At 41.1% G+C, this 27,020-nt stretch overlaps 1 protein-coding gene across 2 annotated transcripts; it reads right to left on the bottom strand.

The window, feature by feature from the left end:
* Positions 1 to 27,020, bottom strand: arhgef7a (Rho guanine nucleotide exchange factor (GEF) 7a). Of its 2 annotated transcripts, none has more exons than XM_068705012.1 (22): positions 26,435 to 27,020; positions 23,230 to 23,313; positions 18,250 to 18,334; positions 17,973 to 18,106; positions 16,721 to 16,922; positions 15,391 to 15,479; positions 14,727 to 14,821; positions 14,447 to 14,542; positions 14,060 to 14,182; positions 12,907 to 13,045; positions 12,763 to 12,822; positions 12,499 to 12,645; positions 10,954 to 11,040; positions 10,717 to 10,795; positions 10,499 to 10,638; positions 7,375 to 7,596; positions 7,195 to 7,288; positions 6,596 to 6,685; positions 5,992 to 6,171; positions 2,067 to 2,166; positions 1,264 to 1,318; positions 1 to 1,031 (listed from the first exon to the last, which is right to left on the bottom strand). In XM_068705012.1, the coding sequence occupies exons 1-22, from the start codon at positions 26,597 to 26,599 to the stop codon at positions 909 to 911; spliced, it is 2,589 nt and encodes an 862-aa protein (XP_068561113.1). In that variant the 5' UTR covers positions 26,600 to 27,020; the 3' UTR covers positions 1 to 908. The 2 variants fall into 2 exon arrangements, with proteins under 2 accessions (XP_068561113.1, XP_068561112.1); XM_068705011.1 differs by lacking the exon at positions 5,992 to 6,171 and having other exon boundaries at positions 26,435 to 26,707; positions 26,813 to 27,017.

Genomic DNA, 27,020 nt, shown 5'->3' with positions numbered 1-27,020 from the left:
TTATTTTAAGAACACGTTTATTTCTCCCAAAGGACAAAGGCTCATCTTTTAGCAGTATTTACATTATACAGTACAACTTCAATATCTGTACAATTCCCTAGGATCCCTGGATAGAAAGTCAAACCGCAAAGTGGTCAAACAATAAAGAGGACAAAAAAGGAGAGAAAAAACAGACACAAAAGATGAGTTTCCTGCAACAATCTTCACTTTCTCAAAACACCAAGCAAAGCCTGTCAGGAAAAGACGGAACCAAAATCAATTGATACAAAATTAAATAACAAAGGAAAGGTTATGAAATGGTATGTTCAAGTTCAGACTTGTCCAAGGCCTTTGTGAATATTATCACCATTAAAGTATCAATATGGACCATTGGACAGCGGACCTTTAATTGATTGTAGACAGAGGGAGAGGACTCCTCTCCACTTGTCTTCCAGCACTCCCACAGACACTGATGATGGATGTTGAAGCTATGGACACACTGAGGGTTAAGTGTGTAATCTCCTCACCATCTTTGTTGGTGTTGGAATGTTACCGTGGCGACCGATGGTCGACCCCGTTCAGCATCACGTCGCAGTTGTTCTTGTCTTTCCACCGGCGGGGCAGTGACGACTCTCCTCGTACAGCAAACACACACATCCATCTCAAACAAGCCCAACATTACCTGCTTACAGATTCACTCGTCCGCTCCCTCACAACCAACCTTAAATTATGTGTGTGATTGTAGGCACTTCACTCTCTCACTCTCACTCTCACTCACACACACACACACACACACACACACACACACACACACACACACACACACACACACACACACACACACACACACACTGCAAGCAAGCCCACACATGTTCATGCTCTTTCTTTTCTCTTTTCCAAGCTTCAGATGGAGATAGCGCACGAGATCCTCAGAGGTTTGTCTCATCCCATGTCGGGTCATTCATGCTCTTTAACACCCTCTTCACAACTTTTTCCAGATCCTTCCGTGCTCTCTGCTCCTCCTCCAGGGACCTCTTTATTTTCTTGTTATCCTGTGTGGAAAAACAGTCTTATCATTCATGTCATTAGCCCAAATAATGGGAAACACATTGATGTTTCAAACTTCGTAAGTGCCAGAGAACAAAAAATGATGCTTCAAATGCATTTAAATACTTAAATAGTATGCCTCCTCTTCACCATTACAGCTAACTTGAACCGAGTCTTATATTAGATAAATCACACCATCATGCTCCTTCATTAAACATCCCATTCATAAATATTCACCTGTTTCAGCTCTTGAACCTCATCCCTCAGGGCGTACACCACGTCCACCAGGCTCCTTGAGGATGATACGAATGTACAAGTCAGCACATCAGTGATGCCCACAAGGCTGGTTAGATAGGTTCATACTTTTCAAGTCTATATTAAAAACAGCCCTCACAGAACAAAAGCTGTGGATTTTTGTCCCCCATCTCTGCCATTTCCAATGATTTTGGTCCAAGTGATTTTTAAGTTTTCTTTTGTAAACATATATCATAAGAACGGAAGGATTGGATCTAGTATGCGCTGCCTTTGTCAAGGTTGAAAAGATGAATGAAGTTTGTCATCTTGGTTCAGACTACAGGGCCTCCGTGTCGTTATTTTTATAATCCTTTTAAGCATAGGCTCAACTCATAACCATCAGCTACACTATAGTGAACGTTGTGAATATGTCTGTTCCGCACAGCATGATTGGTTGGTGCCTTTATTCACGGTGCGAAAGCTCGGAAAAATCTACCTCCTTCTGGAAAAATATTTGGTTTCTTTTTTTAGCATTCTGTGTGAAAAATTAATTGATGTATGAAAATAGTCTCAAACAAAATGCACCAATAACTCCTGTTTAAGTGATGTTTGTAAAAAATATACAGTGCCCAGCTGATTTAGAAAATTACTGAGCCTTTTAAAACATGAAGTTGTGCATTTGTGACCCCTCCTTCAGTAGGAACAAATCGACTTTGGGCATCGTTGGTTTTGGTCTTTACAATATGTCAATAACATGAATCAGGCAAATGTTAAGCGTTAAAGAGACATTTTTTCTATCATCTTACTTTTCTTCTACAGTACTCTGTCCATTGCGACGGGGATCCTCCACCAGGATTTTCCTCTCACCGGGGATGATCACATGCAGCTCTGATTCCCTTTGCGGTCCTGTTTCAAAACAGAAGAGCACTCAACAATCGGCACCGTGCTTTGTCTCCTTGTAGTAAGATGAGTCGGTACAGAACTCCTTATTGGAACAAGTTATAGTCAGCATCAAAGAGAACCAAGCACAGACCAAAATTGGTAGTAGTAGCGTGTTAGTCATGCACAGACGAGACGTCAGACAAGAGCCACACAAAAGTGAAAAGGAAATGAGAGGCTGTGGAGATATCTGGCAACAAAACAAAAACTCAAATCTATTCATTCACTCACGTTTCTTTGTCAATCAGAAATGAATGATAACCCCACAATCTACACGCTAAACACAACCAGATTTGCCGTTCTCACAAACCACCAGAATGCCAGCGTCTATCAAATGACAGATTTATTCAAAACTCATAATACAGCGTTTTGGGACTTGAACACTTCAGCAGAGTAGAACAAATACACTGAAGGCGCTGTTTGCAGATAAGACATGGTCACATGTGTGAACTGAATACAGCATTAGAGCACACAGAGGACACGGTTGGTCATAGACAGTTGGTCTCTTTTCACTCTGCCTGTTTGACTTCTTAAACCACAGAATACACCTGTCACAAAGTATAGCACATGATATAAGGACAGTGATATTCTTAGCTCAAATACTCACAGAAGGTAAAATGGACTTTTATTTTTCTTGCTCCATGACAACTAGTATTTACAGAAAGGGAGACTATGTGCTCTTATATGTAAAGTTCACTCTTGACAGTATTCTGAGATTGAATGAGTAGCTCACATCGAAATGTTCCCGTATAATCACGGTCTCTTGTTTCTATTTTTTTATTCATTTTTTTACTCTCAATGCTTTCGAAACACCAAAGGTGAGCATTTACACTACGAATGAGCATTTACTTTACAGTAACACTGAATACTCAAGTCTACCTTTAGGACTATATCATACACACTCTAGGTAGACGACAAAAAGTACAGATATTAACAGATTCTATCCCCCACCCCCGCTGGCCCGTTACATGATTGTGCAAAATAATTTAAAACACTTCATGTTATAATCTTCAGTGTAAACTTTGATACAGAGCAATACAATTGTAAAATAGAAAATAAATGATTCTTCCAGGGATCATTTTGTAAACATTGACATACAGAAAAAAAATGTAAATAAATAAAAAGAAACGCCTGTAAACAAGATAATGAATACAACAAAGGAATCATTACAGAAACAGTAAATAGTACTGTAACATGGACCAATATATTCTATATCTCACCCACATTGCTTGCTGTAAGAGGAGATAGACTCTACTGTAAGTGGATGCCAACCTGTACTTTTATTACCGACACTGGAAAAATACTTCTTCATAAAAATAGTCATTAATGCAAGAGATAGCATGGGAAACCTCACAAGCCGGACAACACAAAGGCATGTCTGGCTTATGAGGCCGTAGCATAGGTGCAAGTTGTGTTGTGACACAAGGGATGTTTGTTGTCACATTAAGCTAACCTGGTCAAATTGAGTCTAGTAACTGCTACACCAGTTCAACATTTTGGGAAATAGGCTTATTCGCTGTTTTGCTTAGAGTTTGATGGGAAGATTGATACCACACTCATGTATGTAAAATAAATATGAAGCTAGAGCTAGCAGTTGATTTGGTTAGCTTAGCTTAGCTTAGCTTAGCGTAAAGACTGGAAGCAGAGGAGCCGAGCAAATTTTAAGTAACTAGTTACTTGGTACATAAGATTGAAACATGAAATTAGATTTCACTCATTTGCTTAATTTCCATGACTGAGACAAAAAAAATTAATCAATCAAATCAATCTCGTGTTTGTTGTGCTTGGCATCAGGACTGGAATGGGGAACAAGCTAGGCCACGACTAAACCCACTTACAATAAACCCACTTACAAGCACCTTTAAAGCTCACTGATCAACAGGTTATTTCTTTGTTTGTGTATATTTATATTGATACATATATTCACTATTATACGCACTGTATAGTCATTCCAGCCTGTCTCATTCCCCACTTTTATTTATTTCATAATTATCTATGTTTTGTTCTTATTTATCTCAGTGGGTTCTTGACTCCTACTCTTACATGTACGGGGACATCAAAGGTTTATCTTATATAGTGAGCTCTAGAGGTGCTGATAGCTGGACACATCCAGGCTAGCTGTTTCCCGTTTCCACTCTAAATGCTGAGCTACGTTAACCTGCTCCTGACTCCAGCTTTGTTTTAACTGGACAGATCTGATACTGATCAACTACCTCTCAGAAAGAAAGCGAATAAGCGTATTTAAATAAACTATTACTTTAACTAGCAGGAGACATTAAACAAAAGGCATTTGATTTGTATTACAGGACTGTATCTGAGTTAACAGTTTACACAGTAGTTTAGTTTTGTCAGGCTGGTATGCTATGCCTGGTTTAAATTAATCTTTTTATTTTGTCAACACACTAACTTGAGGTTTCAAACTAAACATAAATGCAACCCTGTAGAACCACTGACAGACAGCAACATTACTGGATGGAAAATCAGGCTTTTAAGGATGATACCTAGGGGACTACACAATACAGTAACATCTCAAAATGAATGACTTAAAGGGCCAGTTTACCAAACATCTAAAACAAACCAATTTCTGATTCTGTGACAGAGAAAGTAGTCCAGGTTACTGACTGAGATATCTGCATCCACACCATTACAAGGAATTTAGTTTGTGGCGCTCACACGATCGAAAAAATAACCTTCCAAAAAGGACGTGTTGGTAAAGTTGTTAACACTTTTAGTAGTGACAATTTCCTCAGTAGGAACTAGTTGAATGAATCTGTTGACAGTGTGATCTTTGGACTATCCAGAGCAATGGGGACACTGATTCTGAACAGACACAATGTGTTGTAAATATCATTTTCAATTCACTTCGAATGTATCAGAGTTGAAGAAATTTAGGAGAAAATGGGCAAATAAAACTATATGAATGGCTGGATACACCTATAGATAAGTGTGAAAATATGTTGTTGTTTTTTCTTGATAAACTGACCCTTTAAATTCACCATCTTAGTCCACTAGCTATTATCATTTTTGCAAAGCATTTTTAGTATTTAGTAGCTTTTGGTCGTGTGGTACGTTAAATTTAAACCTGCTTAGTAACATGTATAAAGATAAAAAAATTATGAAAACAGCAATGTTATTAAGAATTTGGATATTTCATTTGCATGCTGCTATATTACCAGGCAGCAGGGGCATGTGTGCCTGAACCTGTGCGTGTGTGTGTGTGTGTATGGCATCTGTGCTATGTTTGAGCATACATACTCTCGAAACACATACCGGAGAGAAGTAGTACATGGTAAATAGAATACACTCGTCATTCCTGAATTACATCTGAATATCAGACAGGAAAAGCTCAGTCCCCATCTCTCCCTCCATTAGTTATCCCTCCCCTATATTCCACTCCAGCACCCCTCTGCTCCCTGCTGAGAGTCCGCCACATTTATGGTCAAGCAAGGGGAGTGGTCACATTCAAGATAAATTAACAGGAATTACCAAACACTTACTGCATGACAACTACACAAAGAGAGGAGGCACATAAAAGGGAAAAGTGGCAAAGGCAACAGGGAGATGCTTAAAACATCTTAAAACAAACAATCTAAAAATAAATAAAGCAAATAAGTTAACAAAAAAAATATTAACAAATAGATAATAGAAAATAAATAGATAAATGAAAAAAAAAAAATCAAGTTTCTTTTCATACATTGACGGTAAAAGAGGTAAGCGCGCTGTACGTTACATTACAGTACAGCGTGGCGGTACTGTACGTTCTTTAGTTCTGGTGAGAGATGCAGCTCTTACGCGGCACCGAACCCATCCTGTAACTGTGGGTGGTCCAGATGGAGTCATAGTCAGAGTCCTCCGAAAGGTCAGAGGACAACTCTGGCCTCGACACGCTGCTACGGCGGCCGGGCGAGTCCATACAGGACCGGTCCACGTCGGCCAGCACGTGGTTGTGCATCAGGTCGGTGCCTTGCCAGGCTGGTCAGAGCGGGGCGAAGATTGCCGGTGACGGTGCAAATGTAGAGGGAGGAAATGGAAGAGGAAAAAAAAAAAAAGAATGGTGGTGCAGAAGAAGGGGGTAGCATATGTAGCACGCAACAAATGATCAATCATAAAAAAAAAAACAATGAGAGATGCAGGATGGAGAAAAAAAACAAAGATTTATGAGAAAAAGAAGGAACTCCAGGTAAAACGGATCAATGTCAAAAAGTGAGGAGTGGAGGAGAGACAGACAGAAGGAGAAGATACTGTTAGAAAGATCAGTTCAGAATACCAGGGTTAAAGAAAGGCATCGAGTAAAAGAATACAGGTAGAGCAGTAACAAAGACTGTAAGCGCCAGTATGAACCTCTCTTCTTTTGTGCATGCACATACTATAGAAGTAAGATGTGGTGTTTTCTTACTGGAGTTAAGGGTCTGCCTGGTTTTAGCACTGGTGCAGTATGCCTCAATAACTTTTAGGATCTGGGCATCTTCTTCTAGAGCAGCTGTACCTGAGAAAAGAGAAGGTGAAGGGGAGATAATCAATTTACATTCTCGTGCCATTCGATGGAGCCAGCAGATGATTAGATTAGCTTAGCTTAGTGTAGTTTAGCAAAAAGACTGGAGGCAAGGGGAAACAGCTAGGTCGACTCTGTCAGAAGGAGGAAAACAAATCTACCAGTGTCTTTAAAGCTCACTAATTAACACGTTATATCTCATTTGTTACACAAACAGAAATGTGAAAGCGACAATATGTGGTTTTCCTGGTAGTTATAGTAGCATGTTAGCCCCCCGCTAAGCTGAGCTGAGCTAAGCTAACAGTCACTGGGCTGTATATCCATGTTTAGCGGACATATACATATCAGTGTTATTCATTTTCTCATCTAACTCTCAGTAAGAATGTGAATAAGTTATTTACCGAAAGTGTTCCTTTAATATGAAAAAAAAAAATATTACATTTGGTGTATTTGTTGAGTTCAACACAAACTCTGGACATAAACAGGAAAGACTTTAAACATACTCTTCCTCAAGGCAAACTCCTCCTCAGACTGTTTCCGCTCAGGCTTGCGCTTGGGAAGGAGTTTCTTCACACTCTTAGGACTTTTACTAAGATCCTGAAAAAAAGACAGAAGTGAGACAATGACAATCAACATAAGAACATATAAAGAAGTCCTAGCTACATAACAACGCGGCCCCTCACCTCCTTGTAGCAGAGGGCTGCAGAGGGTCGTAGAGGGGGTGCAGGCCGCAGGCAGCTCAGGCTCCAGGGTTTGGGGGTGTTGGGTGGTTCCAGTGGGCCCCACATCATGGTGCTGTGAGACGTTCCATGGGAGGAGGGGTGAGGCAGGGTGTGGTAGGTGGGAGCCACTGTCATGCCCCTCCCCTCAGAATGCCGGGACGGGGTGAGAGGGTGAGATGGGAGCTGAGGAACGAAACAAAAGGGCTTGTTTAATAACATTTATCACAAAAAAAACTTCTGCTCTAATTAACATTTTCTCTTGAATGCTTAATTAACACCCAGTATGCATCACCATATTTTATTGTGTACTTTTCAGAGAGAAACTCTGAGTCACAGTGGTAGAAAACTAGGCAGGGGTGCATCTCCAATACAGTGAAGTTATAGCCAACTGTCATCAAAATATTGCAAATATTCATTTGTCCGTTTCAGAAACGCAGCGCTTAGAAGCCAAGACATCTTCAAACAATTATTTTGTTGTTCACAACATATTTGAATATCTCATTCATTCAAGCTAACTGCATGTGCTTTGGCACATGTGTGCAAAAGAATAAGCACAATTATCGGCAATTTGCAAAGTAACCATTTCCACATGATCTCGGTGATTGAATCGTGAAATTGTCTTGCTCTTCAAAACATTCTTTCATTGTTTGAGCCATCACATGCCATTTCTTGCTTCTTCTTATATTTACTGTATTCATACAAATGTGCATATCCTTGTTGTGTACAACAGTATTGACTTTTCCCACTAAACATTCTGTTGGAATCGTAATCTAAAAATCTCAGTGCGATACACATTCGCCTTCAACTAGTAAAACTGACATTCTTGTATAGTACAGTAAGCGGTCAGTGTCAACAAAAAAGTACAACAAAACAGAGATTTATATGCAAGAAACATTTCCAGGGTTGACTGCCACGATGAAAAAACATCTAACATCTTTTGCAGACATACAATAGAGTTGTGATGTCCCATGAAACAGTTTCGAAAAATGTTAATACTGTTTAATAAAAATGAGCTAAATTGATTAAGAAAAACTAAATCTAAATCATACAAGAACATTACATTCCCCTTAACTTAAGTCCTGCAGATAGAATTGAAATTATTTTTCACAGTTACCTTGTGCCATAATGCAGCCACCTACAGTTGTGGTCAAAAGTTTACATACACTTGTAAAGAACATAATGTCATGGCTCTCTTGAGTTTCCAGTTATTTCTACAACTCTGATTTTTCTCTGATAGAGTGATTGGAACAGATACTTCTTTGTCACAAAAAACATTCATGAAGTTTGGTTCTTTCATGACTTTATTATGGGTTAACAGAAAAATGACAAAATCTGCTGGGTCAAAAATATACATACAGCAACATGAATTAGCAATTTTGGTGACTTAGAAAGTTGTGTCAATGAAATGAGCTTCATAGCATGGCCTCTTAACTTCTTGTGAGTGATTATGAGTGACTACAGCTGGTGACTTCTCTGAGGCCATTTAAATAGGGCTCATTGGATACAAACGCCCACAAACGCTACAATGGGAAAGTCAAAGGAGCTCAGCATGGATCTGAAAAAGCGAATCATTGACTTGAACAAGTCAGGAAAGTCACTTGGAGCCATTTCAAAGCAGCTGCAGGTCCCAAGAGCAACAGTGCAAACTATTGTTTGTAAGTATAAAGTGCATGGCACTGTTTTGTCACTGCCACGATCAGGAAGAAAACGCAAGCTATCACCTGCTGCTGAGAGAAAATTGGTCAGGAGGGTGAAGAGTCAACCGAGAACCACCAAAAAGCAGATCTGCCAAGAATTAGAAGCTGCTGGAACACAGGTGTCAGTGTCCACAGTCAAGCGTGTTTTGCATCTCCATGGACTGAGAGGCTGCCGTGCAAGAAGGAAGCCCTTGCTCCAAAAGCGGCACCTTAAGGCTCGACTGAAGTTTGCTGCTGATCACATGGACAAAGATAAGACCTTCTGGAGGAAAGTTCTGTGGTCAGACGAAACAAAAATCGAGCTGTTTGGCCACAATGCCCAGCAATATGTTTGGAGGAGAAAAGGTGAGGCCTTTAACCCCAAGAACACCATGCCTACCGTCAAGCACGGTGGTGGTAGTATTATGCTGTGGGGCTGTTTTGCTGCCAATGGAACTGGTGCTTTACAGAGAGTAAATGGGATAATGAAGAAGGAGGATTACCTTCAAATTCTTCAGGATAACCTAAAATCATCAGCCCGAAGGTTGGGTCTTGGGCGCAGTTGGGTGTTCCAACAGGACAATGACCCCAAACACACATCAAAAGTGGTAATGGAATGGCTAAATCAGGCTAGAATTAGGGTTTTAGAATGGCCTTCCCAAAGTCCTGACTTAAATCCCATTGAGAACATGTGGACAATGCTGAAGAAACAAGTCCATGTCAGAAAGCCATCAAATTTAACTGAACTGCACCAATTCTGTCAAGAGGAGTGGTCAAAGATTCAACGAGAAGCTTGCCAGAAGCTTGTGGATGGCTACCAAAAGCGCCTAATTGAAGTGAAAATGGCCAAGGGACATGTAACCAAATATTAGCACTGCTGTATGTATATTTTTGACCCAGCAGATTTGATCACTTTTTCTGTTAACCCATAATAAAGTCATGAAAGAACCAAACTTCATGAATGTTTTTTGTGACAAAGAAGTATCTGTTCCAATCACTCTATCAGAGAAAAATCAGAGTTGTAGAAATAACGGGGAAACTCAAGAGAGCCATGACATTATGTTCTTTACAAGTGTATGTAAACTTTTGACCACAACTGTACATACATATGGCCTATTGTAGATATGATCATTATTGTTGATTGTTTATACAAGGATAATGCCGAATGTTGATTGCTACGTATTCATATTCAATTCATTAAATGCAATTGTGCAAGCCACTTCACACAGGGCTGTACAGTAATTTTAGATGATTGCTGGGCATTATGTGAGCCAGGCTGTGATGGCTGATAAAAAAAACATCTGTGAGAAATCAACATATATATAATCACAGCGTTTACACCACATTGGGTATAAAAGGAACAGAAAGAAAACCATCTGTATGTGAGTATGTATTATTTGGCTTCTGACCGTGTGGCAGGGAACAGTGAGTGGTTTGTGGCTGGGTCCTGTGGATGCAGTGTGTTTGATCTGTCTGGTCAGGTGTTCCACCCAGTCCTGCAGGTCCTGTTGGTTGGTGCACACCACCTGGAGACGGTCAAACATTGTACCTGCAGGGAGGGAGACAATCAATTTAAAGGTGTTACGCGTAAAGGAATTACACCCTTGCTCACCTCATGTAGTCTTACCGTTGAGCTCAAAGGCGTTTTTATGTGCTTCACAGTCTTCTAGTTTGGTCACTGTCATGCTGGCCAGGGGCAATTTTCCCTGCAGACAGAAATCATCACATTAGAATCACAATGTAACAGAGAAATTACCTTTCATCCACTTCATCAAGGTTAAAAACTAGATCGAGAGATACATATTTTATCATTCCCTAGAGGAGATTCAGGAGAGACTGATCCGACTAAATGTTTTCTACTGACCTGGAATATGAAGCCACTCATTCTGGGGCTCGCAGACAACATGAGGAGGACGTGAGGGAAGAGCATGAGGTAACGCTCACTCTTCTCCTGACAAACAAAAATGAGATGGAAATAAGTGTTAATGCAAGAAGGCCAGTTCAGATGAAAGACGCACGACGAGATAAGACCTACCACTCATTACTACGAAACTTGTTTTACACAAAGTGCACCTTTAACATTGACAACCACAGCAAAGCCCAGGCCGTCGGTGCATTACGCATTTCACTTACAAACGTGCGTATATTAACCCACATTTGTTTCCCCCACATCTTCTCAAGAGGCTCTCAAGCTCCTTTAATCACCTCTTAAACGCTCTTTGTTTTTGTTTTCTACGCATCAGAGTAAGTTAGCTGCAACAGTAACAGGAACAAAGCAGATAGACCACACCAAGTTATACAACTATTATTTAGATTTATTGACAAATCCTATAATTTCCTTGCGTAGGCAGTAGTAGCAAAGAAAAAATGTTGATTGTAACTTGTAACGTATTACAAATGTATTGTTGTAGGGTTGCCTTCAGTGTCAACATCATTGATTATTGTGAATCTTTGACATGAACTAGTCCAGCTTTAACAATTCATGCAGTGCTGAAAAAGCTCTCATGTTAAGCAAATTACATTATTTAATTACAAGATAAATCTTTGAGTTTAGTGGAAGTACTATTGAATCACTTTTGATGAATCATTTAAAGAGAGGTGCTCTCCAGTCCACAGTCTTGGGGAGTAATTTAGAACATGTTCTCTAAATCATTTAATTTAATTTCATACATTTGGCAGATGCTTTTGTCCAAAGCTATTTACGATCAGTGCATTCAAACTGGAAAGCGCTTTTTATCGCCATTAATGTTTCTGTCCACTTAAAATAATAGATGAATTCTGATCTTCTCAGTCAGAGAACTCAAACTGAGAGCTAATTTATGACAAATAAATCATCAATGTGAGAGCTTAATGAAAAGCTGAAGGATGGTGATGATCCAGAAGTTCTTGTCAAGCAATAAGCATGATTTACTTATGATTTCTGGGTTGATCTCCTCCATTTATGTTGTTTTTTTCTACTTTGTTGACCTTACCAAAGCAGTGGTTAACTGTATATGTAGTATTATTCGTGATTATATTGATTTGTTAAGAGAATTCTTAACAAAGTATAACAGCTTCTTTGATGAAATCCAAAGACATATGTTGTTGCATTACTTTACTTCACTTGAAATGACTGATGTGTGCTTATTAGCCACAACTTTGTTAAATTCATATTACACACTCTTGTTTGATAAACATAAACTTCATGTAATTTTCCACAAAAAAGTAATATGTATGATGATAAATAAGGGTTTAACCCATATGTGCAACAGCGTAAAAAAACCCTGATGTAAATTAGTTAATTGACATAAACATACTTAAATGTATAGTGATTCACAGTTTAAAACAGCAGTGTGCATCCTATCAACATAGCAGAGTAACAGGTTCAGCAGGATTTAGTGTAGACGCTATCTTTAGATGGTGTCGGTACCTCTGAGCCAGGACTCTGGACTAAGACCTGGCTCATGTAGAGCACAGAGCCAAGGGTCTTGATGTCATCCCCCTCCCACAGCCGGATGGACTCCGTGAGAATCTGCAGCTCGAGCTCCTTACGCTTCCGCACCTCCTGGCACTGAGCCTGACACAACGGAAACAAAGAGATGCTTAAAGACCTGCTGTTAATTCATTTATTGAGTCTGGTTTCAAGTCTGGTTACATGCTACATCTGACAGGGGAGGAAGTGAGATCATCTTACAGACAGATTTTTGAAAGACGCCATGCACTTCTGAATGTCTGGCCGGTCGGGATGACTCTCCTGAAGAAAAAAAAAAAAGAAACACGTTGGTTGTTAACCACGCATCATAACACAAGTGCTCTAGACAGATGTTTAGATACACACCTCCATGTGCCGCTCAAGCTCTTTGAGTAAGTTTGGGTATTTGTCGAGTCTCATGAAGGGTTTACTGAGGCCTGTGGTCAGGGTGAGAATCCCAGGACTGACGGCACCTCGCCCCTCCATGAACTCCCCCAACACATCACTGCAAGAGGACGGAAAGACAGAGACGGAGACAAAATAAGTTATTCATTTAATCTACCACGTAACCTGTAAGACCAACAATTACTTTTCGGTCAACATTACAAACCATAACTTCACAGGGTTTGCCACAAACACACTGTTGAGAGATGGGCCTCTGTTAGATAACTCTTACTGGCTAGAAAACTCATTTACGAAAACAGTGAACGTCAGACCTCTTATTAAAGCTGACACACGTTGCTAACCGGCATTCAACTTGTTACAACGCACTCACTTGCTGCCTATGTCTTTGAAACGTGATGAAATTAACTTTGACATAAGTGAACAAAGTTATAAAGGCAGCTGGATAGGAGTCAAATGATGTTTTTCAAACATGTGGCAAAAACTACAACAGTATGTGTGAAAAAATGGAAACCTGTTCTGGCAAAGGATGAATAACCGAATCACCTTTACACCACCACAAATGACATCCTCCATAATAATCATAAATTGTCATAACGTTGTGATCAAAGGCAGTGTATTGTGTAAGGTTCTGCAGCTCTTTTTCTGTGTGTTGAGGTCAACTACATTTTAAACAGATTCTAACTGTCCTTGGGTTACTTTTGGGTTGGGACTCTTTTTGTAAAATCTATTTATGCATGTCCGGTACAGGTAGGTTTTGCACGTATATGTTTCAAGTCAGGTTAAAAATGTTGACCTCTAAAATGTTTATTTAATTATTTCTCCTTCAGCTATTTTAATTGTGTTTATAACGAAAAGCTGCCTGCAAAGTACGCACTTTTTGTCCGTAGTGACAAGCGAGGGAAGCTGCCACGACGAGTGAACAGCAGATAGCTACAACAAAGATAAACTTCAGCAATACAACCAGACCCTTTCTCCTTTTCTAATACAAGCTGCTATAACAGCTGTTTCCCTGTGTATGCAACACAAAATCTTCTTCTCCCTTGTGAAAGGTTGCATGAAAACACATTGTAAACACCGTAAAATAAAACTATATGTAGTTGATGTGCAGACGTACCTGTGCTGGGTGAGCAAACTAACTGCAGACGGGTGGTTGGAGCAGTAACCGACATAAAGAGCCTTCATCTGTGGCATGAGGTTGAGGAAGAAGCCTCCCACCCTTTGCTGGCTCTCTGGAAGCCTGAAGACAAAAAAAAAGGTCACACAAGAGCTTCTTTAAAAAAACTCTCATACACAAACAAGAAAACATAGCAGAAGTATATGGAATGTGTATGTGTGCCACAATATATGACAAATCCCCTGGTCTATGGTTTAATCCAACATCTCTGTAGTACATCCGGCCCAACACTAGATGTCCCGCTGCTTATTATGCAACAATGAGGCTGCTGCTGCTGCTGCTGCAGTGAAGCTGTAGCACAGTGTGTGTGTGTGGGGAGGGACTAACTTGGTGCACTCCTCCAGCGATTGGACGAGCATCTGCTGGAAGGTGCTGATCTCCTCAAGATTTCCCAGAATCAGAGCCACGTCTGAGCTGCTCAGTCTGCAGGAAAAAGACAAAAAAAAACATATTCAGTGACATGCAAAAGAAAGTCAGGTACCCAACTCTGATTTGTTGTTAGGGAAGTGTATAGAATCTAAATGATCCAGGGTTCCTGTTGTACAACAATCATGCTAGAATAACCTGGTTCTGGTTTCAGCAAGCTATATGTGTAAATGAGTCATACTTGTCAATGCTCTGAAGAGGGCGAAGGTAGTTTGTCAGGAGGCTCTGAAGGTCCTTGGAATATTCTGTCTCTGTTTCTAAAATGTTCTGCAACACCTACAATAGAAACAGAAAGAAAACAGCTTATATTTAGAAAGTGTCCTCATCTAAAGAACTGGAAGAGGTCTTGGAAAAACAGCTCTGTTCATTATTGCAGACAGTTTCATTGTAGTGTATTTCATGAGTGTGTCACAAATGTTTTTGTTATAAATCCATACAAACCATTATAACAATGTAAATGTTTCTTTGGTCCAATTCACTTTGCTTATTATCCAACTGTGATGACAGTTTTACAAACCACAGCTGCACTCAGCAGCAGTAACATTTCCAAGGGTAGTCACAGAGCATTTTAGACATTTAGAGGAGAGAAAGTATGTCAATGAGTTGTTCAGAGAGCTGTGTTGAAGAGGCCAGCTAGATTGTATCCTGGTGCTCCATGTAATTACATTCGGGCAAGAGAATGTATCAATACAAAAAGGGAAAAATACATAGATTTTAGCACAAACAAATAAAGAGGCACTAAACAGTACTCAAAACAGAAACAGAATCCTTTCATTTCAATATGTTTTTAAAAAAAGAAAAGAAAATAAGACTGATTTGAAATAACTGTTGAGTTGCGTCCTTACCAAGTTATAGTACGTCTTGCTGATCGCAGAGGTGTCAAAGCCTTTAGGGGGGCTCTTGAGAGTGCCAGACTTGGGGGACACTTGTTTGTCTGCAGCCAGAGACAAACTAAATCAATTAGGGCACATATGTCTTATCTAGCATTTCATCTGATGAGACATGAAAACAAACATTTTCAATGAAAACCAAGCATTAACTAATTTATGCAAGGAATATTAAAAGTCGTATAAAAGTGGAACAATTGGCAGTATTGTGGCATATGGCTATGAATAATATCATAAATGTAGCATGACGTTTAATTCCCAAATTATGTGAAGATGATATGGTATTACAATCAGTTAAAAAATCTGAACTATTATCCTGAAAAAAAGGCACACAACAATTGGTGATTTTAGAGCTTGGATTTTAGAGATGAATCGCACCGTTGGAACCTTCCAGTGTCTGTTCCAACTGATGCTACTCCTCCCAAAAAGTACAAATATAATTGGCTGCATAAAGATATTTACAGCTATTGGCAATAAATGACAAAGTCCCTGTAAGAAAAGCGTTTTGTGGTTGTCGTTTGAGCCATGCAAGTCTAAGTACACACGACCGGGACAGTGAAAGTGTGAATGGCTCATTAAATCAGTTATGGTTCCAAAAACTAAAGCACGTATCGTCATTACACTGCTTGATAGACACCGTATGCTTATGTTTACTGTATGTGTATTAGGATTTGCACTTACAATAACATCAATAAAAAAAAACATACAGAGCATACAACATCAAGAGCTCAACAACACATTGCTTCAGCAGCACTGTTTTGTCCTCCTTTCCACTTGATCTCAGCATTTAATTTATGTGCAATAAGCGCTCTAAATGTCTAAATCTCTTGGTTCACTCATCTTATCCGAATTCTTACTGCTTTTCGTACTGTTTTTCCTCACATGAACTGTTTAATGTATTCTATACCGTTTGTTCTTACACTCACCAAATATGGTCATTAAACTGTTGAAGCGAATAAATAAATGTCACAGAGGAGCAGATCTTAAGCTGCAGGCAGCAGGCCTGAGAAGCAGCAGTTGTGGAGCTGCGTTACTGTTGTAAGGCCAGATGGAATGACAATGACAACAGCAACTGTGACGTGTTATCGTGGTTGTAAAAAACATCTGTTAAAATGAATTAATCTTTCAAGCTGCTCTGTGATCATTCACAGACACGTGCAGGAGAGGAAGACTATTTAAATTGATGTAGTTTGAAGTGGAGATTGAAACAAATAGAATATAATGTGATGAATCACGACACGGCTGTATTACGGTTGAAGTGTCTTACGGACGTGGTTGAGGTACCTACCAGAGCCCTTGAGCTCGCGGACATAGTTGCTAGGAAACCACCCGGTCCTGCCATTGAATGTCCCCTCCCACCAGCCGCCCTCCTCCTGGCGAGTCACGCCGATGAGGTCACCCTTGTCGAAGGTGAGCTCATCTTCGTTGTTCTGCTGGAAGTTGAAACGCGCCCTCACCAGCAGGTGCTGTCCACTGTTTTCTGACATGTCCTGACGAACGTGGGAGAGACGTCACCAAGGAGGGTGAGCGGCAAAAAGAAAACGTGAGCAGAAACAGACAGGAGGTGAAATACTATATCAAGAGATGTGAAGCTAGGATTATTATATCATAACTGATCAAAATCAAGCTATATTTTCAAGTACATTTTACCATTTCTAACTCGATTGATTGTTGGCTTGACTGAGTTGTAACAGACAGCGAACATCCTCACAAGTGGGACGAACATCCTCACAAATAGAATAAACAACTCCTATAGACGTGGATTCGATTTTGAGGAAAGACGCTGGTTTAAAGAACCTCATTCATTTTGATTATGTGCATTTAAGGAACTTTTAGATGATTTTTCAACCTCATTTCCCTTTGATATGTATTTGTCGAAGGGCTGCTTAAGTTGCCGCATCGGTGTCTCTACAAAGGTTTTGTGAAAAGGCGTGCCTTATGAGGCAACATCAATTTTGGCTGGGTCCTCTGTTAAAATCATATCCCTCTCTTTAGCCCCAACTTTTCTGTGTTCATCTACACAGTCAGAAAGAAAAGTCTCAAGTCGTTAACTAAGGTGCCACTTCAACTAAAGTTTGCATCATTCTGTGCTAATTGTATTACACAAAATGATATTAAATTGTACAAACTACCCTGAAACACTGTGTGGACATGTACAGACTTTGCTTTTTGTTTGTCCATGGCTCCAATGTTAGTCTTGTTGCACCAGTTAGAATTAGACACCTTACACCTTTAACATTCAACACGTGTGATCCGACCACATTTCTCCTGACAGAAACAACTGAAAACACCTGCGAGGTTGTGACCTTTAACTATCTATTTGTGCGCTATAACAATTGGACAACATAACTTAAACCGTGAAATGAAATATCAAGACACAGTCTCATCAAAAACTGTACATCAAAAGCTTCACAAAGGCAGTATCCGCTGCATGGCTGTTGCTTTGTATTGCATTGTATTTGACAGGTGTTAATTGTTATAGTGCGTGACTCGGATCTATTGTATCCCTAATCTGTGCTGTTATTGAGTGTTGACCTTACCAGACTGCGAAACTGGTTCTGCAGCAGCTTGGAGGACCGGCCCAATGAAGCCTGAGAGGACAGCGACTCAAATGACTTGATGCGATGGGCTGAAGAGTGTCGGGCGCACACCGAGTCACTGCCCACGCCGATATCTGGACGGAGAGTGAGAATATAAATACACCAGACCTGGTATCTGCAGTCAGCTCCCACACACTCATGACTGCTCGCCCGTCTTTCATAAAAATAACCACACGCATCATGTAGCTCGCATACATTGCACCTTGTTTTGACTCACCTGCAGTCACTTTATTGAGAGAAACCAGACTGCTCAGCACCTTCGAGAAGTTCAGTCCAAGCAGCAGGTCACTGGCCTCAAACGGCTGTGGGTGAGAGAGGACACAGAGAGACAGAGACAGAGACAGAGAGAGCAGAAGAACATGAGCCAGAGGGCATCAGCATTTCCCTTTTAATGGCTAATTCCAGCACAGTAGGAGCGCGTCGTCACTGGGACACACTGCTAGCACTGAGCAGTCAATCGATAACTCTTCTTACCCTTGACAGAAGTAGCTCAGCTTATTTATAGCTCAGATATATATCTGCAGCAGCTACAATCACACACTGTTTACAGTGTTCTACCATACTGGCTGAGTTATGTGCATTACAAAAGACACCGACAGAAGCAGTTTCCTTCATACAGGAGCATCAAAAGATAAGGTCTGCTACATTCTGTATTTTTCTTATTGTCAACAAATCCCATGGAAATACCATAACCAACAATGAATCTATGCTACTGACAAGTCTTTCCTGTCAGCCAAAGGCTGATGTATAGGTTTACATATTGTTACCCAGAATCAAGTGAACGACAACTTGCATTAAAACTAAGTGCAATGTACAAGGAGTGTCATTACAATGAACACGGGCACTGTAGTTTATCTTAAATTAATCCCACTTACACCATCCTGGTGTCAAAAATGCTCACTGGTGCACTAAATGTGCATTAATCTGCAGCTGAAAATATTTCCCAACAAATGCGCCTGTTTCTCATAAAGGAATAAGAACAGAATTATAAACCTGATAAAAATGATCATGTCATGTCATGCATACTATGTTATATAACTACAGCATATTAGTTTACATGTTAGCAGCACTATAGCATGTTAAATAAACTAGTAAATAAAAAACAACATCAGATGTAAGCTATTAAAATAATATCCTTTGATTAGTTACAATTAACATATACTGTAGGAGCACAACGTCACAGTCGGACTGCTCCTGTCTGTACCTTTATCTCACACACACTCACTTATGGCAGTTTTTTTTTTTAATTTGCGTATCTAAGCTAAGGTATGATAACTGTCAATTTGAATACAGTGGTATATTGTTACAACCCTAAATAGTTACTGACTTCAACATAAATTTCACAGATGTTAGACGGCTGCATGTGCCTTAACAATATTTCCCGTTTGAGATGTTTGGCTTCTGTTGTTAAATGAGAAAAAGGCGCTGAAGAAAGACATGATGATATTTCTCAAAGTTAAGAGTCATTCTGGTATCGGCACAGAAACTCAAGTACTGCATCGGCTCGATTATCAAGAAAACTCTGAATGATACTAAGCTCTATGCTCAAGTAAGGTTTCCTAAAAAGAAGTGACAACACAATCCCTGCTTGCGTGCTTTCAGGAACTTTCACATTATTAAGCGCCAAGTCGGATATATTGGAGCTTTCACTAAAGTCTAACACAATTTACGAGTAAGAACCTTGCAGTGACGATAACATAACAGGGCGTGACAGGGCAGAGAAGTCAGAACGTATTGAGATACAGACCGATGCATTGATGGCTTTTGTTTCCTTAGTAGGATTTGTTGACAAAATGTAGAATGCCTGCCTTCTCCTTTAATTGCAGTAGAAGTGTAAGGTCTGTGTCACCGTCAGTGTGACCCTCACTAGCCTCTCGGTCGCTATGAATGGCAGTGATTGTATCTCTGTTTTTGACTGTAGCCGTCATCTCTCTTCCTGTGTATCAGCTTCATGTGATTGGTTACTCTCGCTTCAGTTATACTGAGGGTGAGTGGCTGTGAGATATGAGTCTCGTTCATCTTCCGCTCTGATTGCAGATATGTCCTAAGGAAATATATGAATGTGTGTTTGCAGGACTGTGTGTGTGTGTGTGTGTGTGTGTGTGTGTGTGTGTGTGTGTGTGTGTGTGTGTGTGTGTGTGCGCACAAACTACTGGAAGACTTGCTGTCCTTGAAGAGCATTCATGTGAAAGCATCCTCTTCCTCACCCGTCAATACTTCCACTGGGACCGAAACTGTAACATTCAGTATTTGTACTTAACTTTTATTCAAGTCATTCAAACAGATCCTCAATTAGAAGAAGAAAAAAGAAGTTACCAGTCTACAAAAACACGACTGAGGATGTAAATCATACATTTATCTACGACAGGCTTGGACATGTCCGCGAGGCCTCGGCATCACAATCAGGTAATGAGCGGGCGGAGACAATAGTGCAACACCCCTCTGTGACTCAGCGAGCTGCAACAACGTGCTGAACTGCTCCCATGATTGTGTCATGGCAGTGTTTACCTGCAACCCACTACTCCATGCACGCTACGGTTACCGGGATATGGTTATACATCAGACTTCTTAGTAAGAGATTACTTAAATACATAGAGTATTTAGACTGATAGTGGATTGACACAAAGCTATGGGGTTAAAGTGTTGACTTTTAACGGTAACTAAGGGTGTTCACATCCATATAGAGTTGGCAGAATTGGAACCTTTGTTCCAATTTTAGGACAATGATCCTAAACATACAGACAAGGCAGTCAAGCAGCTGAAAAGCCAAACAGTGGGATATTCTTCACCAGCCAAATAAGTCAGCAGACCCCAATTCAACTGATCATGTGTTTCAGTTCCTGATGACAAAAACCACATAGATAAGCAAGAAATAAAGATTATAGCCCTTATTACATCTGATTGGACACATTGACTAGGCCAGTTTATCGGTATTGTTTATCTGGTGCAGATGGCTGCAGTACAGCACAGACCTGCTGCTGACGTCTACGGGTCGCAGAGCCACTGACTGCAGAAGATTGCCAAATAAATGCCTATATATTTACACCAAAATAAATCAATGTTCCAGCGCACACTAGGACAGACACTACATTATTAACAGATTACATTAAAAACAAAAAAGACACGCTTCATGTCGCTTCAAACGACTCTCTTCAGATGCCTTTACTTAATTACCTTTTGGTGCCTTCAAATCATGGGATGATCAATAAAGATGGCTCATGAAATCAGTTTGACTGACGTGGATGTAAACACCTTCAAATTAAAGCTTAAAATTCAGAACTTTGGCCTCGTGGCCATTGCTTTAATTCAAATCCAAACTGCTTTAGTGAAGAGCCAACTGGAGTTCAGTCGATTGATCAGTTGATCAGTGACAGTTCTGATACATTTTTAACAGTTAATCAATACAAAATAAATATATCATGCACAAAACAGCACTATTTGTATTTGTACTACGATATCTATGCAACACAACAGCCTTAGCTGGTCTATATTTTTGATGGCAATGGATTCAGAGTCTCCCATTAGTCCAGACAGATGGATCCGTGATTATTCTCAGCGTAGACACGGGGTAAGGTTACTATTCCAGAGGGAGCAGTGGGGTCATGGGAACTCTAATGATCACTTCCTGTGGTCAAAGACATTAGGGGTTAAGGGTGAGTAACAGCAGCTGCCTGAGTGTGAGACACGGTCTTGAGTGTCTAATCTGCATGAGGTATCCAAATTAGATCTAAAGGCGATCAATCCAAGTTGAAATATCCAGACGAGACGGGCTACAGCACTGTTGATTGTTCAGCCAAACACCCAGCTGAACTCCATTAAAAAGAGGCAGGTCAGGACTGCAAAAAGCACAGCGTCTATCTGACAGGCTTCCTCATGTTAGGGGCCACTGCTCTAATCTGCAGCCGCCGCTACCTGGGGTCAGAGCCAGCAGTGCTTTGGGCTCTTGGAGAAGGTCCATCTTTGCTCCGCAGATGGTGAGCGGGAGGACTGCCATGTCCCCAAACTACTGTAATCCTGACATAAAAATGCAAAAAATAATAAAGTCACATGTATTTGAACACGCTCTTGCGCGCAAGGACCTAATGTAGTGCAACACCGTATCTCCGCCAGTGAAGGCACAAGTCAGCACGACATAAAAGACCGTTTATGATGAGAATTTGACTATTTGTTACCAATAAAAACTGCAGATTATTGCCCAACGCTGGCCGAACCTGTCCCTGCGGTGAGCTAAAACAAACAGAGGACCTTTTTTTCCAATGAAGGATGTCCTTTGCTTCCCTGACATTTTCATCTGTCTGTAAACTAAAGTGTTACTACAGGGCATGTCTCACACACTTTATAAGACAGAGCTCATGTCTCACCCAATCTCAGCCTCGGTGGGCTGCACACTCAGTAGGCAGAGGCGACGCTGAGGAACACTGAGTTGCATTGTCAAACTATGTGGTTCAATGACCCCTTCTATGGACTGGCCAACACACACACACACACACACACACACACACACACACACACACACACACACACACACACACACAGCCTTAAACAGCTCGCTGTCCTCCATTTACCACACACCAGCCATAACTACATTATACCCAAAATATTTCCATCCGCTGGAAGCTCTGCAAGGGTGAGGCACTTGATCCGGGGACATGTTTAAACTGTACACCTTTATAATAATCAGACCGTAATTACCATGTTTGAGCAAGACCCACTTACATAACCATGGCCCTATATTGTTCTTAGCTGTGGCAATTGGTTCTTAGCACACATAAAAATGTTTATACAAGGGCTGGTATGACAACAAAGCCGCGCACGAGCCCGAGGACAAAGCTCTGCATTAATTAGAAAGCGTAAACACCATACGTTCTCAACCTAAGCAGGAAAATGTGAGCAGGCTCTACAATGTAATAGTTTAATCACTTACAGCTGCTCGAGGTTGCCATAATGTTGTAATAATGTATCGCCACCGAACGGACGAGCAAATGCCTCTCAGCCGGCCGATGGGTGATTGTTCTCCGCTTGCAGTTCACTCCTCCTCCCTCTGTCAGGGGCTCCATGAGCCCATTGTTTATTGTACCAGTGGCTCTCCTCTTCCAACGTGCGCTTTCGCAAACAGCACATCTCGGCGGTACCATTATATGCGGGACGGTTTGCGGTGTAAACACAAGATAAGCACAACATCTGAGGAGGTACTCACCTCGACGCGGAACGATGTGCAGCCCTTCAGGAACTCCTTTATGTTGCTCAGGCACTCGCCGTCGTTCTTCGGTTCTTGGTAAATCTGGGAAAGACGGAAACGCCGGTTAGAGAGAAAGCGTCCCGTTCACGCCGCGCGCGTCTCTTGGTTTTATTTCACGCTGCCGAGTTCATCAGGCGTAAAGCATGGATCTTCTCTCTCGACACGCATTCTACTGTGTGTGTGTGTGTGTGTGTGTGTGTGTGTGTGTGTGTGTGTGTGTGTGTGTGTGTGTGTGTGTGTGTGTGTGTTTGCAGCGGGCCTGACACTCCGGGGGAGGCTGAACCCGCAGCGGGGGAGTGGAGGAGGCTGTGTGTGTATTGGCGTCGAGGGAAATGACGTTGGCAAACAGGGCTCCCCGCCGATGTTGCTGTGGCCTATGGGCGCACTGGTTTTGTTTAATCACGACCTACTCTGACAAACTGGTGGATGAAGAAAATGTTGAGATGAAAAAGAAGAAAATAAGCCTCAGGCGTTGGACAAAATACTAGAAACACCTTTCATTATAAGGTAACGCAATTAATATAAAGTTGAATCTACTAAAAGATTACAACCTTCATGAAAATAGGATTTACAGCAACATTAGACTGCGTTACGTTTAGCTACTGTACTTAATAAACTGGCAACGGAGTATACTGTATGAGCAATGGTGGAAAGTAACTACATTTAGTCAAGTACTGTACTTTTACTGTAAAATTTGGAGGTACTTGTGCTTCACTTGAGTATTTCTATTTACTGCTTTCAACTTCGACTCCTTTACAATGCAGATGCATATATTGTACTTTTTACTCCACTACATAACTTTAGTTACTTTACAGGTTCAGATCAGGCTTATAATACAAAACACAATCAAGAAATTAATTATAATGTAATATAGATTTCGATACAATATTGACCATTTGGAGAAATTCAAAAGCTGTTCAGCAGATAAAGTATAAAGTAGTTGAAATGAGTTCCACCTTTATTAGCGTCAATATTAAAGTGATGTACACATTACAGTAAAGCATCAGTAATTATAATGACGTTATCTTTGTTTTACATTTTTCTCATTTCAGTTTTACTTATATTTCTCAATACATCTACCTCTTGCTACTGAGAAGTGCTTGTTATCTAATTGTCCAGGGCAGAGCTTAGTCTCAGAAGTGTGCATGTAACATTCAGTGATTAATACAGACTTGAGCAATCAAAAGAATGTTTCGTTTAAAAACAAAATGAGAATACCGGTGGATTTGAGGCAATACATGTTGCCTCAGGTCCACCAGCGTCACATGGCCTTTCATCTGTCCATGAAAAAAAAAATCTGAAAGGCAAAGGAGAGATGCAAGTGAGGGAGGCAAAGAGGCCTGTTATAGCTAATTAGAAAGAACCATGACACAGTATATATAAACTGATCTAAAGCACTGGTATCTACCCCGATAGCAACTGACATCCGACCCAGCAGTGGCCCGCATACAGTGCTGCTCAGCCAAAACAGAACAAGCCACATCTGGACCAGACAGTGGCACAATATGACTAGCCAATTACCAACTAGCCCAGGGATTTTAGATCATTATTACAGAAGCTCAATATGTAAATGTTTGGGGGGAAAGTGGGAAAGCGCGGCATGAGGAAAATGTTAAGTATTATTTGTAGTAATAACTGGCAGTAGTATTTATTGAGTGCAACGGATAGATTAGTCATTGTCAGCTTATCACACATGTGTCATATTGGTGTTTACGTTGGCTGATAAGTAACAAGAAATGTACAGTAAGGGCAGATATGCCAAATATATGTTTGAGGTTAATTAATAAATAAGAAGTGTCCCCAATGCATAGTTTGTCCACCAGAGGGCAATAGTACTAATAGTTACTTTTTCCTCTATAAATGTTGCTCTCAGGACATTTGTTATTCAAATTTGTTTTACGAGCAAATTAATGGGATCCTTATATTAAAGAAATGTTTATGTAACGTGTTTAGGTAGAATATTGACCAATTGGAATTTTACACTTAAAGAGTTAATGTGAGAGTTACAGAAAGCTGTCTTCTCTGACAAGAGATTTAGATTTGTATTGTACATTTATTTTTGCCATATTCACACCATTTGGATTCATTTCTCACAACAATACTTAGTTTGATAATATGAACATGTTGCTGTGGGGTGGGACAGAGGCATTTAACCCTTAACAGTTTTCCAAGTCTTGAAATCTTAGCAGTTATGTCTCAATACATTTTATTTATTTAAACCTACCCACATGAGATGACAGAATTCCGATCAGCAATACATTGGTTGATTCTGCCACACTGACTTGGATATAATCCATCAGGACAAGGCACCTATTTCATTTGTTCTCAATAGGGATTGTTTAGCCCACATCAAATCCTCCCGTGTGTGCACAATAGTGAAACATAATTCGGCTTCGTCTCAGAATTTAAACACCCCATTGTCGGTGTCAGCGGGAGAAAACGGAGGGAGCATGTTTTCCATTTAACAGCCAAAATTGGAGGAAAACATTGCCTCCCTTAGGTAGCTGTCTAAAGTGGCTGACGCTATCCACCGACAGACACAAACACTGCGCTGTTTCTTTAAAAGGGGAGAGGGTCCATCTCCTGTCTGTGTGCCTTTGCGGTCAATGGCGGCCCACTCTTATTATTGCTGTGATCTGTGCACAGATAGCTGGTAATCACTGGCCGATCAGTGTCAACACGCAGTGACATACAAGCCACAACGCCCTGGATTAAAAAAGGGCATTTAAAACAGGGGCTCCACACGATAACGCAGATGTGTAGAGCGTATAAAACCTGCATTAAAAGGCACACTAAACGAGGCCTTCAATATTAAGACCATGGCGGTTCTAATAGCTCCTAGACATTTGATCTGTCAATTTCCCGTCTGCTGTGATGTTAGAGCAGATCAATACGCGGTGGAAACTGGGGCCTCACGCTGACATACGTGTTGTGTGCAGCCGTATAACATGAGCGCCGTTTTTCGCAGACAATAACCCGGGCTGCCGTGACCTACAAAAGAAATCTCCTCACGGACCACTGGGCAGAGAGAGAGAGAAGCCAGACAACAAACCCGCGTCGGTTTCACGGATCTGGGCAGCACACAGACGCGCCGACGGGGCGGGCGGTTGGTTATGCAGAGGAGGGGAAGGGGAGGAAGAGGGGGGGAGTATGTTGCCCTTACTTTCTCCGTGGACCCTGGGCTGAGCCGCTCCAGCAGCCGACACAACACCACCCCATCCTTCAGGGAGGTCTGCAGAAACGCTTCGGGATCCGAGATGGTCTTCTTCGGCGACTCCAGCACCCCGAGCGTAATCAACCACGTAACCGTCTGTTCCGCCGAATTCATGTCCAGTCACAACAGATCCCGTCCAACAAAGCGGCTGTGGGTTGTTTTCTTTTTTTTGGGGGGGGGGGGGGATATCTGAACAGCTCACCGCCCCGCTTACGCTGTCATCTGTGTGTTAGAACAGAAACATAATCAATCCCCCCTCCTCTCCAAAAAAAAAAAAATGATGCATGAGGTGTCGATGAGAGAGAGAGGCTGCGGGAAACCCTCTACCTCTGGTGGATGCGGATGACGGCTGGCTGGTGGATGTTCAGCAGGTCTGGTTTCCTCCCTTGAATGGTGTGTGTTTTTCCCCCCGCTAACCTGGCAAGCTGTCAAGCGCGGTTCTCTGTGATGCGTTCAGGCAGCGGACTGCATACATGCGCATCGCAGCCGCCAGCCACCCCTCATCCATTGGATGACATCACACATGAGGGACAAG

Source organism: Cebidichthys violaceus, unplaced genomic scaffold (genome assembly GCF_023349555.1).
Source record: "Cebidichthys violaceus isolate CVI_PGR_0920_01 unplaced genomic scaffold, fCebVio1.0.p SCAF_11, whole genome shotgun sequence".
Taxonomy (NCBI): Eukaryota; Metazoa; Chordata; class Actinopteri; order Perciformes; family Stichaeidae; genus Cebidichthys; species Cebidichthys violaceus.
This window is presented reverse-complemented; position numbering and strand designations above follow the sequence as displayed.